Source organism: Dendropsophus ebraccatus, chromosome 1 (assembly GCF_027789765.1).
Source record: "Dendropsophus ebraccatus isolate aDenEbr1 chromosome 1, aDenEbr1.pat, whole genome shotgun sequence".
NCBI classification, from domain to species: Eukaryota; Metazoa; Chordata; class Amphibia; order Anura; family Hylidae; genus Dendropsophus; species Dendropsophus ebraccatus.
Window position 1 is genome coordinate 2,965,039 of NC_091454.1, and position 21,816 is coordinate 2,986,854.

Here is a 21,816-nt window from a genome sequence, read left to right on the forward strand (position 1 = left end):
CCGCCATCACTCACACAGAACACACCGCCATCTGTCATACAGAACACACCGCCATCACTCATACAGAACACACCGCCAGCTGTCATACAGAACACACCGCCATCTGTCATACAGAACACACCGCCATCTGTCATACAGAACACACCGCCATCACTCATACAGAACACACCGCCATCTGTCATACAGAACACACCGCCATAACTCATACAGAACACACCGCCATCTGTCATACAGAACACACAGCCATCTGTCATACAGAACACACCGCCATCTGTCATACAGAACATACCGCCATCTGTCATACAGAACACACCGCCATCTGTCATACAGAACACACCGCCATCACTCATACAGAACACACCGCCATCTGTCATACAGAACACACCGCCATCACTCATACAGAACACACCGCCATCTGTCATACAGAACACACCGCCATCTGTCATACAGAACACACCGCCATCTGTCATACAGAACACACCGCCATCTGTCATACAGAACACACAGCCATCTGTCATACAGAACACACCGCCATCTGTCATACAGAACACACCGCCATCTGTCATACAGAACACACCGCCATCTGTCATACAGAACACACCGCCATCACTCATACAGAACACACCGCCATCTGTCATACAGAACACACCGCCATCTGTCATACAGAACACACCGCCATCTGTCATACAGAACACACCGCCATCTGTCATACAGAACACACCGCCATCTGTCATACAGAACACACCGCCATCTGTCATACAGAACACACCGCCATCACTCATACAGAACACACCGCCATCACTCATACAGAACACACCGCCATCTGTCATACAGAACACACCGCCATCACTCATACAGAACACACCGCCATCACTCATACAGAACACACCGCCATCTGTCATACAGAACACACCGCCATCTGTCATACAGAACACACCGCCAGCTGTCATACAGTACACACCGCCATCTGTCATACAGAACACACCGCCATCTGCCATACAGAACACACCGCCATCACTCATACAGAACACACCGCCATCACTCATACAGAACACACCGCCATCTGTCATACAGAACACACCGCCATCTGTCATACAGAACACACCGCCATCACTCATACAGAACACACCGCCATAACTCATACAGTACACACCGCCATCACTCATACAGAACACACCGCCATAACTCATACAGAACACACCGCCATCTCTCATACACAACACACCGCCATCTCTCATACACAACACACCGCTATCTGTCATACAGAACATACCACCATCTGTCATACAGAACACACCGCCATCTGTCATACAGAACACACCGCCATCTGTCATACAGAACACACCGCCATCACTCATACAGAACACACCGCCATCTGTCATACAGAACACACCGCCATCACTTATACAGAACACACCGCCATCTGTCATACAGAACACACCGCCATCTGTCATACAGAACACACCGCCATCTGTCATACAGAACACACACCGCCATCAACTCATACAGAACACACCGCCAGTCACTCATACAGAACACAGCCCGCCATCTGCATACAGAACACCGCCATCTGTCATACAGCACAACACCGCCATCTGTCATACAGAACACACCGCCATCTGTCATACAGAACACACCGCCATCTGTCATACAGAACACACCGCCATCTGTCATACAGAACACACAGCCATCTGTCATACAGAACACACCGCCATCTGTCATACAGAACACACCGCCATCTGTCATACAGAACACACCGCCATCACTCATACAGAACACACCGCCATCACTCATACAGAACACACCGCCATCACTCATACAGAACACACCGCCATCACTCATACAGAACACACCGCCATCACTCATACAGAACACACCGCCATCACTCATACAGAACACACCGCCATCTGTCATACAGAACACACCGCCATCTGTCATACAGAACACACCGCCATCTGTCATACAGGACACACCGCCATCTGTCATACAGAACACACCGCCATCTGTCATACAGAACACACCGCCATCTGTCATACAGAACACACCGCCATCTGTCATACAGAACACACCGCCATCTGTCATACAGAACACACCGCCATCTGTCATACAGAACACACCGCCATCACTCATACAGAACACACCGCCATCACTCATACAGGACACACCGCCATCTGTCATACAGAACACACCGCCACCTGTCATACAGAACACACCGCCACCTGTCATACAGAACACACCGCCATCACTCATACAGGACACACCGCCATCTGTCATACAGAACACACCGCCATCACTCATACAGGACACACCGCCATCTGTCATACAGAACACACCGCCATCTGTCATACAGTACACACCGCCATCTGTCATACAGAACACACCGCCATCTGTCATACAGAACACACCGCCACCTGTCATACAGAACACACCGCCATCACTCATACAGGACACACCGCCATCTGTCATACAGAACACACCGCCATCACTCATACAGTACACACCGCCATCACTCATACAGTACACACCGCCATCACTCATACAGTACACACCGCCATCTGTCATACAGAACACACCGCCATCTGCCATACAGAACACACCGCCATCTGTCATACAGAACACACCGCCATCACTCATACAGAACACACCGCCATCACTCATACAGAACACACCTCCATCTCTCATACAGTACACACCGCCATCACTCATACAGAACACACCGCCATCACTCATACAGAACACACCGCCATCACTCATACAGAACACACCGCCATCTGTCATACAGAACACACCGCCATCACTCATACAGAACACACCGCCATCTGTCATACCGAACACACCGCCATCTGTCATACAGAACACACCGCCATCACTCATACAGAACACACAGCCATCTGTCATACAGAACACACCGCCATCACTCATACAGAACACACCGCCATCTGTCATACAGAACACACCGCCATCACTCATACAGAACACACCGCCATCTGTCATACAGAACACACCGCCATCTGTCATACAGAACACACCGCCATCACTCATACAGAACACACAGCCATCTGTCATACAGAACACACCGCCATCACTCATACAGAACACACCGCCATCTGTCATACAGAACACACCGCCATCTGTCATACAGAACACACCGCCATCTGTCATACAGAACACACCGCCAGCTGTCATACAGAACACACCGCCATCTGTCATACAGAACACACCGCCATCTGTCATACAGAACACACCGCCATCACTCATACAGAACACACCGCCATCTGTCATACAGAACACACCGCCATAACTCATACAGAACACACCGCCATCTGTCATACAGAACACACCGCCATCTGTCATACAGAACACACCGCCATCTGTCATACAGAACACACCGCCATCACTCATACAGAACACACCGCCATCTGTCATACAGAACACACCGCCATCTGTCATACAGAACACACCGCCATCTGTCATACAGAACACACCGCCATCTGTCATACAGAACACACCGCCATCACTCTTACAGAACACACCGCCATCTGTCATACAGAACACACCGCCATCACTCATACAGAACACACCGCCAGCTGTCATACAGAACACACCGCCATCTGTCATACAGAACACACCGCCATCTGTCATACAGAACACACCGCCATCTGTCATACAGAACACACCGCCATCACTCATACAGAACACACCGCCATCTGTCATTCAGAACACACCGCCATCTGTCATACAGAACACACCGCCATCTGTCATACAGAACACACCGCCATCTGTCATACAGAACACACCGCCATAACTCATACAGAACACACCGCCATCTGTCATACAGATTACACCGCCATCTGTCATACAGAACACACCGCCATCTGTCATACAGAACACACCGCCATCTGTCATACAGAACACACCGCCATCACTCATACAGAACACACCGCCATCTGTCATACAGAACACACCGCCATCACTCATACAGAACACACCGCCATCTGTCATACAGAACACACCGCCATCACTCATACAGAACACACCGCCATCTGTCATACAGAACACACCGCCATCTGTCATACAGAACACACCGCCATCTGTCATACAGGACACACCGCCATCACTCATACAGAACACACCGCCATCACATCATACAGACACCCGCCATCACTCATACAGAACACACCGCCATCTGTCATACAGAACACACCGCCATCACTCATACAGAACACACCGCCATCTGTCATACAGAACACACCGCCATCACTCATACAGAACACACCGCCATCTGTCATACAGAACACACCGCCATCACTCATACAGAACACACCGCCATCTGTCATACAGAACACACCGCCATCACTCATACAGAACACACCGCCATCTGCCATACAGAACACACCGCCATCTGTCATACAGAACACACCGCCATCTGCCATACAGAACACACCGCCATCTGTCATACAGAACACACCGCCATTTGTCATACAGAACACACCGCCATTACTCATACAGAACACACCGCCAGCTGTCATACAGAACACACCGCCATCACTCATACAGAACACACCGCCATCACTCATACAGAACACACCGCCATCACTCATACAGAACACACCGCCATCACTCATACAGTACACACCGCCATCTGTCATACAGAACACACCGCCATCACTCATACAGAACATACCGCCATCACTCATACAGAACACACCGCCATCACTCATACAGAACATACCGCCATCACTCATACAGTACACACCGCCATCACTCATACAGAACACACCGCCATCTGTCATACTGAACACACCGCCATCACTCATACAGAACATACCGCCATCACTCATACAGAACACACCGCCATCACTCATACAGTACACACCGCCATCTGTCATACAGAACACACCGCCATCTGTCATACAGAACACACCGCCATCACTCATACAGAACACACCGCCATCTGTCATACAGAACACACCGCCATCACTCATACAGAACACACCGCCATCACTCATACAGAACACACCGCCATCTGTCATACAGAACACACCGCCATCTGTCATACAGAACACACCGCCATCTGCCATACAGGACACACCGCCATCTGCCATACAGAACACACCGCCATCTGTCATACAGAACACACCGCCATCTGTCATACAGAACACACCGCCATTACTCATACAGAACACACCGCCATCTGTCATACAGAACACACCGCCATCTGTCATACAGAACACACCGCCAGCTGTTATACAGAACACACCGCCATCTGTCATACAGAACACACCGCCATCACTCATACAGAACACACCGCCAGCTGTCATACAGAACACACCGCCATCTGTCATACAGGACACACCGCCATCTGTCATACAGAACACACAGCCATCTGTCATACAGAACACACCGCCATCTGTCATACAGAACACACAGCCATCTGTCATACAGAACACACCGCCATCTGTCATACAGAACACACCGCCATCACTCATACAGAACACACCGCCATCACTCATACAGAACACACCGCCATCTGTCATACAGAACACACCGCCATCTGTCATACAGAACACACCGCCATCTGCCATACAGGACACACCGCCATCTGTCATACAGAACACACCGCCATCTGTCATACAGAACACACCGCCATCTGTCATACAGAACACACCGCCATTACTCATACAGAACACACCGCCATCTGTCATACAGAACACACCGCCATCTGTCATAAAGAACACACCGCCAGCTGTTATACAGAACACACCGCCATCTGTCATACAGAACACACCGCCATCACTCATACAGAACACACCGCCAGCTGTCATACAGAACACACCGCCATCTGTCATACAGGACACACCGCCATCTGTCATACAGAACACACAGCCATCTGTCATACAGAACACACCGCCATCTGTCATACAGAACACACAGCCATCTGTCATACAGAACACACCGCCATCACTCATACAGAACACACCGCCATCACTCATACAGAACACACCGCCATCACTCATACAGAACACACCGCCATCTGTCATACAGAACACACCGCCATCTGTCATACAGAACACACCGCCATCACTCATACAGAACACACCGCCATCTGTCATACAGGACACACCGCCACCTGTCATACAGAACACACCGCCATCACTCATACAGGACACACCGCCATCTGTCATACAGAACACACCGCCATCACTCATACAGGACACACCGCCATCACTCATACAGAACACACCGCCATCTGTCATACAGAACACACCGCCATCTGTCATACAGAACACACCGCCATCCCCATCACTCACCGGGGGGTTGATCTCGTACAGCTCCTTGTTCTTGGCGATGGTCTCGTTGATCTTCTTCTGCATGTGGGAAATGTGCTGCTCATAGGGGCCGTCGCTGGGGGTCTTGCCGGAGATCTGTATGCCGCCGGGAGTGGGGAGTGACGCCAGGTACACGCCTGTCGCCGACTATAAGGAAAGCATTGGAAGGGCCAGGATGAGGGGGTAGACAGCTGACGGGGTCTCCCGCCCTCCCCCAGCAGGGGCCACATGTTAGCTATATATAAGGGGGTCTCCCGCCCTCCCCCAGCAGGGGCCACATGTTAGCTATATATAAGGGGGTCTCCCGCCCTCCCCCAGCAGGGGCCCCACTCACCGCCAGTCCCAGCAGCAGGTTCTCGCCCACGGTGATCTGGATGCGGAGCCCGAACAGGGCGTTCATCCCCTTCAGCTTGAGCTTGTTCATCAGCTGGGTGTGCAGCTCGTACTCCATGAAGGGCAGCAGGTTACTGATGGACGTGGCGTTGGCCTCCGCCTGAGCCTTCTTCTTCAGCCGGCACAGCCTATAGGGGGACACAGCAGGGTGAGGAGGGCAAGGGGGCGGAGCCAAGGAAAAGAGGTCTGAGAAATTACTGAGGACAAGGAGGCGGAGCCCAGGTGAAGAGAGGTCTGAGAAATTACTGAGGACAAGGAGGCGGAGCCCAGGTGAAGAGAGGTCTGATGAATTACTGAGGACAAGGAGGCGGAGCCCAGGTGAAGAGAGGTCTGATGAATTACTGAGGACAAGGAGGCGGAGCCCAGGAGAACAGAGGTCTGATGAATTACTGAGGACAAGGAGGCGGAGCCCAGGTGAAGAGAGGTCTGAGAAATTACTGAGGACAAGGAGGCAGAGCCCAGGGGAAGAGAGGTCTGATGAATTACTGAGGACAAGGAGGCGGAGCCCAGGTGAAGAGAGGTCTGATGAATTACTGAGGACAAGGAGGCAGAGCCCAGGTGAAGAGAGGTCTGATGAATTACTGAGGACAAGGAGGCGGAGCCCAGGTGAAGAGAGGTCTGAGAAATTACAGAGGACAAGGAGGCAGAGCCCAGGTGAAGAGAGGTCTGAGAAATTACAGAGGACAAGGAGGCGGAGCCCAGGTGAAGAGAGGTCTGATGAATTACTGAGGACAAGGAGGCGGAGCCCAGGTGAAGAGAGGTCTGATGAATTACTGAGGAAAAGGAGGCGGAGCCCAGGAGAAGAGAGGTCTGATGAATTACTGAGGACAAGGAGGCGGAGCCCAGGAGAAGAGAGGTCTGATGAATTAATGAGGACAAGGAGGCAGAGCCCAGGTGAAGAGAGGTCTGATGAATTACTGAGGACAAGGAGGCGGAGCCCAGGTGAAGAGAGGTCTGATGAATTACTGAGGACAAGGAGGCGGAGCCCAGGTGGAGAGGTCTGATGAATTACTGAGGACAAGGAGGCGGAGCCCCAGGAGCATGAATGGTTACTGAGGGCAAGGGGGAAGAGCCAAGGAGAAGAGAGGTCTCATAAAATACTGAGGACAAGGAGGCCGAGCCCAGGAGAAGAGAGGTCTGATGAATTACTGAGGACAAGAAGGCGGAGCCCAAGAGGAGAAAGGTCTGATGAATTGCTGAGGACAAGGAGGCGGAGCCCAAAAGGAGAAAGGTCTGAAAGGTTACTGAGGACAAGGAGGCAGAGCCCAAGAGGAGAAAGGTCTGATGAATTACTGAGGACAAGGAGGCGGAGCCCAGGTGAAGAGAGGTCTGATAAACTACTGAGGACAAGGAGGCGGAGCCCAAGAGGAGAAAAGTCTGAATGGTTACTGAAGACAACGAGGCGGAGCCCAAGAGGAGAAAGGTCTGAATGGTTACTGAGGACAAGGAGGCAGAGCCCCAGGAGCATAAATGGTTACTGAGGGCTAGGGGGAGGAGCCCAGGAGAAGAGAGGTCTGATGAATTACTGAAGACAAGGAGGCGGAGCCCAAGAGGAGAAAGGTCTGAATGGCTACTGAGGACAAGGAGGCAGAGCCCCAGGAGCATAAATGGTTACTGAGGGCTAGGGGGAGGAGCCCAGGAGAAGAGAGGTCTGATCAAATACTGAGGACAAGGAGGTAGAGCCCAGGGGCAGAGAGGTCTGAACGCTTACAGAGGACAAAGAGGCGGAGCCTCAGCAGCTCTAATGGTTACTAAGGTCAAGAAGGCGAAGCCCCAGAGGCAGAGAGGTCTGATTGCTTATTGAAGACAAGGGGGCGGAGCTTCAGGGGCACAGAGGTACGATTGGTTACTGAAGACAAAGGGGAGAAACCCCAGAGGCACTGAGGTCAGTACCTGGCCTGGATCAGACAGCCCTTCCCCACCACTGGAGTGTCCGTCGGCAGATCAATGGTGGTGAAGAGAACGTCCGGAACCTTCTGCTTCCTGCAGCTGTAACAGAAGGTGAGGTGAGCGGGAAACGGCATGTTCAGCTCGTCATACGGGATGTGACAGAAACCGCACGGGGGCGGAGACTCCTCTGTCCTGTACAGGGGGAAAAGAGATGTCACCACACCGGACCACCCCCAGTTGCATCACATATTATACATCACCTCCAGAGCTGCACTCACTATTCTGCTGTTACATCCTGTCTCATCCTCCAGAGCTGCACTCACTATTCTGCTCTAACATCATGTCTCATCCTCCAGAGCTGCACTCACTATTCTGCTGTTACATCATGTCTCATCCTCCAGAGCTGCACTCACTATTCTGCTGTTACATCCTGTCTCATCCTCCAGAGCTGCACTCACTATTCTGCTGTTACATCCTGTCTCATCCTCCAGAGCTGCACTCACTATTCTGCTGTTACATCATATCTCATCCTCCAGAGCTGCACTCACTATTCTGCTGTTACATCATGCCCCATCCCCCAGAGCTGCACTCACTATTCTGCTTTTACATCATGTATCATCCTTCAGAGCTGCACTCACTATTTTGCTGTTACATTATGTATCATCCTCCAGAGCTGCACTCACTATTCTGCTGTTATGTCTCATCCTCCAGAGCTGCACTCACTATTCTGCTGTTATGTCTCATTCTCCAGAGCTGCACTCACTTTTCCGCTGTTACATCACGTCTCATCCTCCAGAGCTGCACTCACTATTCTGCTGTTACATCATGTCTCATCCTCCAGAGCTGCACTCACTATTCTGCTGTTACATCCTGCCTCATCCTCTGGAGCTGCACTCACTATTCTGCTGCTACATCATGTCTCATCCTCCAGAGCTGCACTCACTATTCTGCTGCTACATCATGTCTCATCCTCCAGAGCTGCACTCACTATTCTGCTGTTCCATCCTCTCTCCTCGTCCAGAGCTGCACTCACTATTTTCCGGTTACATCATGTCTCATCCTCCAGAGCTGCACTCACTATTCTGCTATTATGTCTCATCCTCCAGAGCTGCACTCACTATTCTGCTGTTACATCATTTCTTATTCTCCAGAGCTGCACTCACTATTCTGCTGTTACATCATGTCTCATCCCCCAGAGCTGCACTCACTATTCTGCTGTTACATCCTGTGTCACCCCTCCAGAACTGCACTTACTATTCTGCTGTTACATCATGTCTCATCCTCCACAGCTGCACTCACTATTCTGCTGTTACATCATGTCTCATCCTCTGGAGCTGCACTCACTATTCTGCTGTTACATCAGGTCTCATCCTCTGGAGCTTCACTCACTATTCTGCTGTTACATCCTGTCTCATCCTCCAGAGCTGCACTCACTACTCTGCTCTTACATCATGTCTCATCCTCCAGAGCTGCATTCACTATTCTGCTGTTACATCAGGTCTCATCCTCCAGAGCTGCACTCACTATTCTGCTGTTACATCAGGTCTCATCCTCCAGAGCTGCACTCACTTTTCCGCTGTTACATCACGTCTCATCCTCCAGAGCTGCACTCACTATTATGCTGTTACATCATGTCTCATCCTCCAGAGCTGCACTCACTATTCTGCTGTTACATCCTGCCTCATCCTCTGGAGCTGCACTCACTATTCTGCTGTTACATTAGGTCTCATCCTCCAGAGCTGCACTCACTACTCTGCTCTTACATCATGTCTCATCCTCCAGAGCTGCACTCACTATTCTGCTGTGACATCATGTCTCATCCTCCAGAGCTGCACTCACTATTCTGCTGTTACATCAGGTCTCATCCTCTGGAGCTGCACTCACTATTCGGCTGTTACATCAGGTCTCATCCTCCAGAGCTGCACTCACTTTTCCGCTGTTACATCACGTCTCATCCTCCAGAGCTGCACTCACTATTATGCTGTTACATCATGCCTCATCCTCTGGAGCTGCACTCACTATTCTGCTGTTACATTAGGTCTCATCCTCTGGAGCTGCACTCACTATTCTGCTGTTACATCATGTCTCATCCTCCAGAGCTGCACTCACTATTCTGCTGTTACATCATGTCTCATCCTCCAGAGCTGCACTCACTATTCTGCTGTTACATCCTGCCTCATCCCCCAGAGCTGCACTCACTATTCTGCTGTTACATCACGTCCCATCCTCCAGAGCTGCACTCACTATTCTGTTGTTACATCATGTCTCATCCTCTGGAGCTGCACTCACTATTCTGCTGTTACATTAGGTCTCATCCTCTGGAGCTGCACTCACTATTCTGCTGTTACATCATGTCTTATCCTCCAGAGCTGCACTCACTATTCTGCTGTTACATCCTGTCTCATCCTCCAGAGCTGCACTCACTATTCTGCTGTTACATCATGTCTCATCCTCCAGAGCTGCACTCACTATTCTGCTGTTACATCAGGTCTCATCCTCTGGAGCTGCACTCACTATTCTGCTGTTACATCATTTCTCACCCTCCAGAGCTGCACTCACTACTCTGCTGTTACATCATGTCTCATCCTCCAGAGCTGCACTCACTATTCTGCTGTTACATCATGTCTCATCCTCCAGAGCTGCACTCACTATTCTGCTGTTACATCAGGTCTCATCCTCTGGAGCTGCACTCACTATTCTGCTGTTACATCCTGTCTCATCCTCCAGAGCTGCACTCACTACTCTGCTGTTACATTATGTCTCATCCTCCAGAGCTGCACTCACTATTCTGCTGTTACATCATGTCTCATCCCCCAGAGCTGCACTCACTATTCTGCTCCTACATCCTGTCTCATCCTCCAGAGCTGCACTCACTACTCTGCTGTTACATTATGTCTCATCCTACAGAGCTGCACTCACTATTCTGCTGTCCTCCTCCAGTCACATTATATAGCAGCCGTTCCTGTGGGTTAGTGTATTGTTTCCCGTGCTGCAAAATTTAAAGGGGCAGTGTACCCACATCTGCAGTCACCAATGACATAACTTACCATGTGGGGGCAAAATTACACAGAGCAGTCCCCCCAGTGATGATGTCACTATAGAGCCCATTCCCCCCCGCCCCCAGTGATGTTACTATAGAGCCCATTCCCCCCCGCCCCCAGTGATGTCACTATGGAGCCCACTCCCCCCCCCCCCCCCAGTGATGTTACTATGGAGCCCACCCCCCCCCCCCAGTGATGTTACTATGGAGCCCACCCCCCCCCCACAGTGATGTTACTATAGAGCCCACTCCCCCCCCAGTGATGTTACTATGGAGCCCACTCCCCCCCCCCCAGTGATGTTACTATAGAGCCCACTCCCCCCCCCCCCAGTGATGTCACTATGGAGCCCACTCCCCCCCCCAGTGATGTCACTATAGAGCCCACTCCCCCCCCCCCCAGTGATGTCACTATGGAGCCCACTCCCCCCCCCACCAGTGATGTCACTATGGAGCCCACTCCCCCCCCCCCAGTGATGATGTCACTATGGAGCCCACTCCCCCCCCCCCCCAGTGATGTTACTATGGAGCCCACTCCCCCCCCCCCCAGTGATGTTACTATGGAGCCCACTCCCCCCCCCCCCAGTGATGTTACTATGGAGCCCACTCCCCCCCCCCCCAGTGATGTTACTATAGAGCCCACTCCCCCCCCAGTGATGTTACTATGGTGCCCACTCCCCCCCCCCCCAGTGATGTTACTATGGAGCCCACTCCCCCCCCCCCCCAGTGATGTTACTATGGAGCCCACTCCCCCCCCCCCAGTGATGTTACTATGGAGCCCACTCCCCCCCCCCCCAGTGATGTTACTATAGAGCCCACTCCCCCCCAGTGATGTTACTATGGAGCCCACTCCCCCCCCCCCCCAGTGATGTTACTATGGAGCCCACTCCCCCCCCCCCAGTGATGTTACTATGGAGCCCACTCCCCCCCCCCCAGTGATGTTACTATAGAGCCCACTCCCCCCCCCCCAGTGATGTCACTATGGAGCCCACTCCCCCCCCCCCCAGTGATGTTACTATGGAGCCCACTCCCCCCCCCCCAGTGATGTTACTATGGAGCCCACTCCCCCCCCCCCAGTGATGTTACTATGGAGCCCACTCCCCCCCCCCCAGTGATGTTACTATGGAGCCCACTCCCCCCCCACCCAGTGATGTTACTATGGAGCCCACTCCCCCCCCCCCAGTGATGTTACTATAGAGCCCACTCCCCCCCCCCAGTGATGTTACTATGGAGCCCACTCCCCCCCCCAGTGATGTTACTATAGAGCCCACTCCCCCCCCCCAGTGATGTTACTATAGAGCCCACTCCCCCCCCCCCCAGTGATGTTACTATGGAGCCCACTCCCCCCCCCCAGTGATGTTACTATAGAGCCCACTCCCCCCCCCCAGTGATGTTACTATAGAGCCCACTCCCCCCCCCCCAGTGATGTCACTATGGAGCCCACTCCCCCCCCCCCAGTGATGTCTCTATGGAGCCCACTCCCCCCCCCCCCCAGTGATGTCACTATGGAGCCACTCCCCCCCCCCCCCCAGTGATGTTACTATGGAGCCCACTCCCCCCCCCCCAGTGATGTTACTATAGAGCCCACTCCCCCCCCAGTGATGTTACTATAGAGCCCACTCCCCCCCCCAGTGATGTCACTATGGAGCCCACTCCCCCCCCCCCCAGTGATGTTACTATAGAGCCCACTCCCCCCCCCCCAGTGATGTCACTATGGAGCCCACTCCCCCCCCCCCCCCAGTGATGTTACTATAGAGCCCACTCCCCCCCCAGTGATGTCACTATGGAGCCCACTCCCCCCCCCCCCCAGTGATGTCACTATGGAGCCCACTCCCCCCCCCCCCAGTGATGTCACTATGGAGCCACTCCCCCCCCCCAGTGATGTCACTATGGAGCCCCACTCCCCCCCCCCCCCAGTGATGTTACTATGGAGCCCACTCCCCCCCCCCCCAGTGATGTCACTATGGAGCCCACTCCCCCCCCCAGTGATGTCACTATGGAGCCCACTCCCCCCCCCCCAGTGATGTCACTATGGAGCCCACTCCCCCCCCCCCAGTGATGTCACTATGGAGCCCACTCCCCCCCCCCAGTGATGTCACTATGGAGCCCACTCCCCCCCCCCCCAGTGATGTCACTATGGAGCCCACTCCCCCCCCCCCCAGTGATGTCACTATGGAGCCCATTCCCCCCCCCCCCCAGTTATGTCACTATGGAGCCACTCCCCCCCCCCAGTGATGTCACTATGGAGCCCACTCCCCCCCCCCCCCAGTGATGTCACTATGGAGCCCACTCCCCCCCCCCCAGTGATGTCACTATGGAGCCCACTCCCCCCCCCAGTGATGTCACTATGGAGCCCACTCCCCCCCCCCCAGTGATGTCACTATGGAGCCCACTCCCCCCCCCCAGTGATGTCACTATGGAGCCCACTCCCCCCCCCCAGTGATGTCACTATGGAGCCCACTCCCCCCCCCCCCCCCAGTGATGTCACTATGGAGCCCACTTCCCCCCCAGTGATGACGTCACTATGGAGCCCACTTCCCACCCCCAGTGATGTCACTATGGAGCCCACTTCCCACCCCCAGTGATGTCACTGTGGGGCGGTGAGACGCTGGGCTCTGGCTGGGAGACTGCCCCTTTAAATGTGCCCTGCGGTTACCTGGGGTGGTGTTAGTTATTGGGGTGCTGATCCGGACCCCGCACAGCCAGGACCTACCCCAGACGGCCGCCACTATCCTTGTTCTGAAGGAGACAATCAACCTCTCCCTTCTCTGACCCTATATAGAAGCCGAGCGGCTGCGGCTGCTGCAGGGACGACCACCTTTGCTCCAGGCAGCATTCACCGGACGCTTCCTGCAGGAACCGGGGATTCAAGACGGCGGCCGTGCCCGAGGCCGAGAGGATGCAGACTTCAGCACTGCAGGAGGAAGACACAGGTAGTCACGGCCCCGCCCACAGGGGGGATGGGGGAGTCACGGTCCCGCCCACAGGGGGGATGGGGGAGTCACGGCCCCGCCCACAGGGGGGATGGGGGAGTCATGGCCCCGCCCACAGGGGGGATGGGGGAGTCACGGCCCCGCCCACAGGGGGATGGGGGGGGGGAAGTCACGGCCCCGCCCACAGGGGGGATGGGGGGGGGGGAGTCACGGCCCCGCCCACAGGGGGGATGGGGGAGTCACGGCCCCGCCCAAAAGGGGGATTGGGGGTCACGGCCACGCCCACAGGGGGGATGGGGGGGTCACGGCCCCGCCCACAGGGGGGATGGGGGGGAGTCACGGCCCCGCCCACAGGGGGGATGGGGGGGAGTCACGGCCCCGCCCACAGGGGGGATGGGGGAGTCACGGCCCCGCCCACAGAGAGGGGGAGTCACGGCCCCGCCCACAGAGAGGGGGAGTCACGGCCCCGCCCACAGAGAGGGGGAGTCACGGCCCCGCCCACAGAGAGGGGGAGTCACGGCCCCGCCCACAGAGAGGGGGAGCACGGCCACAGGATGATGAGATCACCACTACTCACCAGATGCTGGTGGACTCGCTGTAGCCCACCACAGCGTGGCAGCCCAGCGCCTTGGCGTGAGACTTGATCTCCTGCCGAATCTCGGCCCACCAGGCGTCTCTGGTCTCCGGCTCATCTGGGGGGACAGTAAGGAGAAGCTGAATGGGATCCCCGGCCCGCAGGGAGCTGCACTGCCGCAAGGCGTCCTGACAAGGGCGGCGCTCTAGATTCTGCAGGGAAGTATCATCCGAGAAGAGATGCAGCGCCCCCCGCAGGGCAGAACTTACCAGGAAAGGAGCCAATCACATCCCCTAACATGCTACATAACACACAGCAGAACTACAACTCCCAGCATGCGCTGGCAGCCCCTAGATGGTACATCATGCCAGGAGCTGCAGATTGCTCCGCAGCATAACACCAGCAGTTCCCTGCAGCAGCAATACAGCGCGTCCGAGCCATGCTCTGCAGGCGGCACCTTCCCCAGATCCCAAGCCACTCATCCAGACGTCAGCGGTCTCCACAAGGACATCTGAAGAGAGCTGCACTCATCCCTGCAGAGCTGTACTCCACCACTAGATGTCAGTGTCTCCTCCCTGCAGAGCTGTACTCCACCACTAGATGTCAGTGTCTCCTCCCCTGCAGAGCTGTACTCCACCACTAGATGTCAGTGTCTCCTCCCTGCAGAGCTGTACTCCACCACTAGATGTCAGTGTCTCCTCCCTGCAGAGCTGTACTCCACCAATAATGTCAGTGTCTCCTCCCTGCAGAGCTGTACTCCACCACTAGATGTCAGTGTCTCCACCCTGCAGAGCTGTACTCCACCACTAGATGTCACTGTCTCCTCCCTGCAGAGCTGTACTCCACCACTAGATGTCAGTGTCTCCTCCCTGCAGAGCTGTACTCCACCACTAGATGTCAGTGTCTCCTCCCTGCAGAGCTGTACTCCACCACTAGATGTCAGTGTCTCCTCCCCTGCAGAGCTGTACTCCACCACTAGATGTCAGTGTCTCCTCCCTGCAGAGCTGTACTCCACCACTAGATGTCAGTGTCTCCTCCTTGCAGAGCTGTACTCCACCACTAGATGTCAGTGTCTCCTCCCCTGCAGAGCTGTACTCCACCACTAGATGTCAGTGTCTCCTCCCTGCAGAGCTGTACTCCACCACTAGATGTCAGTGTCTCCACCCTGCAGAGCTGTACTCCACCACTAGATGTCAGTGTCTCCTCCCTGCAGAGCTGTACTCCACCACTAGATGTCAGTGTCTCCTCCCTGCAGAGCTGTACTCCACCACTAGATGTCAGTGTCTCCTCCCTGCAGAGCTGTACTCCACCACTAGATGTCAGTGTCTCCTCCCCTGCAGAGCTGTACTCCACCACTAGATGTCAGTGTCTCCTCCCTGCAGAGCTGTACTCCACCACTAGATGTCAGTGTCTCCTCCCCTGCAGAGCTGTACTCCACCACTAGATGTCAGTGTCTCCTCCCTGCAGAGCTGTACTCCACCACTAGATGTCAGTGTCTCCACCCTGCAGAGCTGTACTCCACCACTAGATGTCAGTGTCTCCTCCCTGCAGAGCTGTACTCCACCACTAGATGTCAGTGTCTCCTCCCTGCAGAGCTGTACTCCACCACTAGATGTCAGTGTCTCCACCCTGCAGAGCTGTACTCCACCACTAGATGTCAGTGTCTCCTCCCTGCAGAGCTGTACTCCACCACTAGATGTCAGTGTCTCCTCCCTGCAGAGCTGTACTCCACCACTAGATGTCAGTGTCTCCTCCCCTGCAGAGCTGTACTCCACCACTAGATGTCAGTGTCTCCTCCCTGCAGAGCTGTACTCCACCACTAGATGTCAGTGTCTCCTCCCCTGCAGAGCTGTACTCCACCACTAGATGTCAGTGTCTCCACCCTGCAGAGCTGTACTCCACCACTAGATGTCAGTGTCTCCTCCCTGCAGAGCTGTACTCCACCACTAGATGTCAGTGTCTCCTCCCCTGCAGAGCTGTACTCCACCACTAGATGTCAGTGTCTCCTCCCTGCAGAGCTGTACTCCACCACTAGATGTCAGTGTCTCCTCCCTGCAGAGCTGTACTCCACCACTAGATGTCAGTGTCTCCTCCCTGCAGAGCTGTACTCCACCACTAGATGTCAGTGTCTCCTCCCTGCAGAGCTGTACTCCACCACTAGATGTCAGTGTCTCCTCCCTGCAGAGCTGTACTCCACCACTAGATGTCAGTGTCTCCTCCCCTGCAGAGCTGTACTCCACCACTAGATGTCAGTGTCTCCTCCCTGCAGAGCTGTACTCCACCACTAGATGTCAGTGTCTCCTCCCTGCAGAGCTGTACTCCACCACTAGATGTCAGTGTCTCCTCCCTGCAGAGCTGTACTCCACCACTAGATGTCAGTGTCTCCTCCCTGCAGAGCTGTACTCCACCACTAGATGTCAGTGTCTCCTCCCCTGCAGAGCTGTACTCCACCACTAGATGTCAGTGTCTCCTCCCTGCAGAGCTGTACTCCACCACTAGATGTCAGTGTCTCCTCCCTGCAGAGCTGTACTCCACCACTAGATGTCAGTGTCTCCTCCCTGCAGAGCTGTACTCCACCACTAGATGTCAGTGGTGATACACTATAATCAGCCACCTCTTCCCAATATAATAACTCTGGGTAATTTCCTGTATAAGTTCAGTACGACCCACTGCACAAGTACTGAGGGGGAGGGGGGTCACTTACTTACCTGTCAAGTCATTAGTGCGGCCTAGTACCCAATGAATGTGGGGGGCAGGGGTCATGTGTGTCACATGGGCACAAGCAGCTGAATGTAAACAAGGTGACAGGAGCTGCACAATCCACAAGGGGGCATCATTGTAGCATTTACCACTAAGAATTTACAGAGACACTAGAGACTGGGGGCCGGGGAGGGTGGAAGCAGGAGAGGGGGTGCTCAGCCGACTACATGGGGGCCCTCTCCTCTCGGCAGCAGCAGAAGCTTTAGTGAGCCGGAGATTGGCAAGGCAGAACCAGCAGACAGTAGCCATAGATGGGGAGATCGGAGCATGCTCGGAGCTGGTGACAGAACAGAAACTATGGCCGCTCAGTGAGATGTCCCCGCAGAGTAACGGCCCTGCCTGCACCCCAACGCCCTGACACCCCTCCATACACTCAGCTCTGCATCTCCTTAGGCAGGACTGCTCCCATTTCTGAGTTTTTAGTGTGACAAGAGGCTCATAAAGGGTTAACTGACTGCTGACTAAAACGGAGGGGTCTGGACAGGGAACAGGAGTATGCTGAGGAAGGGGGGGAGGGGACAGAGAGAAAGGAGCCTGGAGGAGGAGAGGACAGAGAGAGAGAGGAGCCTTGTGGAGGAGGGGGGGGGGGGGGGGAGAGAGAGAGAGAGAGGAGCCTGGGGGAGAGAGAGAGAGAGAGAGAGGAGCCTGGAGGAGGAGTGGACAGAGAGAGAGAGGAGCCTGGAGGAGGAGGGGGGGAGAGAGAGAGAGAGGAGCCTGGAGGAGGAGTGGACAGAGAGAGAGAGGAGCCTGGAGGAGGAGGGGGGAGAGAGAGAGAGAGGAGCCTGGAGGAGGAGTGGACAGAGAGAGAGAGGAGCCTGGAGGAGGAGGGGGGGAGAGAGAGAGAGAGGAGCCTGGGGGAGGAGGGGCGAGAGAGAGGAGCCTGGAGGAGGAGAGGACAGAGAGAGAGGTGCCTGGAGGAGGAGGGGGGGAGAGAGAGAGAGAGAGGAGCCTGGGGGAGGAGGGGCGAGAGAGAGGAGCCTGGAGGAGGAGAGGACAGAGAGAGAGGTGCCTGGAGGAGGAGGGGGGGAGAGAGAGAGAGAGGAGCCTGGGGGAGGAGGGGCGAGAGAGAGGAGCCTGGAGGAGGAGAGGACAGAGAGAGAGAGGAGCCTGGAGGAGGAGAGGACAGAGAGAGAGAGGAGCCTGGAGGAGGAGAGGACAGAGAGAGAGAGGAGCCTGGAGGAGGAGAGGACAGAGAGAGAGAGGAGCCTGGAGGAGGAGAGGACAGAGAGAGAGAGAGAGAGAGGAGCCTGGAGGAGGAGAGGACAGAGAGAGAGAGAGAGAGGAGCCTGGAGGAGGAGAGGACAGAGAGAGAGAGGAGCCTGGAGGAGGAGTGGACAGAGAGAGAGAGAGGAGCCTGGAGGAGGAGGGGACAGAGAGAGAGAGGAGCCTGGAGGAGGAGTGGACAGAGAGAGAGAGAGGAGCCTGGAGGAGGAGAGGACAGAGAGAGAGAGAGGAGCCTGGAGGAGGAGAGGACAGAGAGAGAGAGGAGCCTGGAGGAGGAGTGGACAGAGAGAGAGAGAGAGGAGCCTGGAGGAGGAGGGGACAGAGAGAGAGAGAGGAGCCTGGAGGAGGAGGGGACAGAGAGAGAGAGGAGCCTGGAGGAGGAGGGGACAGAGAGAGAGAGAGGAGCCTGGAGGAGGAGGGGCGAGAGAGAGGAGCCTGGAGGAGGAGGGGCGAGAGAGAGGAGCCTGGAGGAGGAGGGGAGAGAGAGAGAGAGGAGCCTGGAGGAGGAGCGGACAGAGAGAGAGAGAGGAGCCTGGAGGAGGAGGGGACAGAGAGAGAGAGGAGCCTGGAGGAGGAGGAGGGGACAGAGAGAGAGAGGAGCCTGGAGGAGGAAGGGACAGAGAGAGAGGGGCCTGGAGGAGGAGGGGACAGAGAGAGACAGAGAGAGAGAGAGAGAGGAGCCTGGAGGAGGAGGGGACAGAGACAGAGAGAGGAGCCTGGAGGAGGAGAGGACAGAGAGAGGGAGGAGCCTGGGGGAGGAGAGGACAGAGAGAGAGAGGAGCCTGGGGGAGGAGAGGACAGAAAGAGAGAGGAGCCTGGGGGAGGAGTGGACAGAGAGAGAGAGGAGCCTGGGGGAGGAGAGGACACAGAGAGAGAAGAGCCTGGAGGAGGAGAGGACAGAGAGAGGAGCCTGGAGGAGGAGAGGACAGAGAGAGAGGAGCCTGGGGGAGGAGAGGACAGAGAAAGAGGAGCCTGGAGGAGGAGAGGACAGAGAGAGAGAGAGGAGCCTGGGGGAGGAGAGGACAGAGAAAGAGAGGAGCCTGGAGGAGGAAGGGACAGAGAGAGGAGCCTGGAGGAGGAGAGGACAGAGAGAGAGAGAGGAGCCTGGAGGAGGAGAGGACAGAGAGAGAGAGAGGAGCCTGGAGGAGGAGGGGACAGAGAGAGAGAGAGGAGCCTGGAGGAGGAGAGGACAGAGAGAGAGAGAGGAGCCTGGAGGAGGAGAGGACAGAGAAAGAGGAGCCTGGAGGAAGAGAGGACAGAGAGAGAGAGAGGAGCCTGGAGGAGGAGAGGACAGAGAAAGAGGAGCCTGGAGGAGGAGAGGACAGAGAGAGAGGAGCCTGGAGGAGGAGAGGACAGAGAGAGAGAGAGAGAGAGAGAGGAGCCTGGGGGAGGAGAGGACAGAGAGAGAGAAGAGCCTGGAGGAGGAAGGGACAGAGAGAGAGAGGAGCCTGGAGGAGGAAGGGACAGAGAGAGAGGAGCCTGGAGGAGGAAGGGACAGAGAGAGGAGCCTGGAGGAGGAGGGGACAGAGAGGGAGAGGAGCCTGGAGGAGGAGGGGACAGAGAAAGACAGAGGAGCCTGGAGGAGGAGAGGACAGAGAGAGAGAGAGAGGAGCCTGGAGGAGGAGGGGAGAGAGAGAGAGAGGAGCCTGGAGGAGGAGAGGACAGAGAGAGAGAGAGAGGAGCCTGGAGGAGGAGAGGACAGAGAGAGAGAGGAGCCTGGAGGAGGAGAGGACAGAGAGAGAGAGAGAGAGAGAGAGAGGAGCCTGGGGGAGGAGAGGACAGAGAGAGAGAGGAGCCTGGAGGAGAAAGGGACAGAGAGAGGAGCCTGGAGGAGGAGCGGACAGAGAGAGAGAGGAGCTTGGGGGAGGAGAGGACAGAGAGAGAGAGAGAGGAGCCTGGAGGAGGAGGGGACAGAGAGAGAGGAGTCTGGAGGAGGAAGGGACAGAGAGAGAGGAGCCTGGAGGAGGAAGGGACAGAGAGAGAGGAGCCTGGGGGAGGAGAGGACAGAGAGAGAGGAGCCTGGAAGAGAAAGGGACAGAGAGAGAGAGGAGCCTGGAGGAGGAGGGGACAGAGAGAGAGAGAGGAGCCTGGAGGAGGAGGGGGCAGAGAGAGGAGCCTGAAGGAGGAGGGGAAAGAGAGAGGAGTCTGGAGAAGGAGGGGAGAGAGAGAGAGAGAGAGAGAGAGAGAGAGGAGCCTGGAGGAGGAAGGGACAGAGAGAGAGAGAGAGAGAGAGGAGCCTGGAGGAGGAAGGGACAGAGAGAGAGAGAGGAGCCTGGGGGAGGAAGGGACAGAGAGAGAGAGGAGCCTGGAAGAGGAGAGGACAGAGAGAGAGGAGCCTGGAGGAGGAAGGGACAGAGAGAGGAGCCTGGAGGAGGAGAAGGGGACAGAGAAAGACAGAGGAGCCTGGAGGAGGAGAGGACAGAGAGAGAGAGAGAGGAGCCTGGAGGAGGAGGGGACAGAGAGAGAGAGGAGCCTGGAGGAGGAGGGGACAGAGAGAGAGAGAGAGAGAGAGAGAGAGAGAGGAGCCTAGGGGAGGAGAGGACAGAGAGAGAGGAGCCTGGAGGAGGAGGGGACAGAGAGAGAGGAGCCTGGGGGAGGAGGGGACAGAGAGAGAGAGAGAGAGAGAGAGAGAGAGAGAGGAGCCTGGAGGAGAAGGGAACAGAGAGAGAGGAGCCT

General features: G+C 55.4%; 1 protein-coding gene across 12 annotated transcripts in view; it reads right to left on the minus strand.

Annotated features, from left to right (window-relative positions):
• The window catches only part of C2CD5 (C2 calcium dependent domain containing 5), a 99,129-nt gene that overhangs the window by 31,511 nt on the left and 45,802 nt on the right, over nt 1-21,816 (minus strand). For 9 of the 12 annotated variants that reach the window (XM_069963826.1, XM_069963811.1, XM_069963834.1 and 6 more), the window contains 5 exons: nt 15,160-15,274; nt 14,363-14,563; nt 8,616-8,804; nt 6,664-6,850; nt 6,312-6,476 (listed from right to left, as the gene is read on the minus strand). In XM_069963826.1, coding sequence (XP_069819927.1) covers nt 6,312-6,476; nt 6,664-6,850; nt 8,616-8,804; nt 14,363-14,563; nt 15,160-15,274 — 857 coding nt within the window. The remainder of the gene's footprint in view (nt 1-6,311; nt 6,477-6,663; nt 6,851-8,615; nt 8,805-14,362; nt 14,564-15,159; nt 15,275-21,816) is intronic. The other 3 variants (XM_069963860.1, XM_069963875.1, XM_069963843.1) reach the window with 2 other exon arrangements.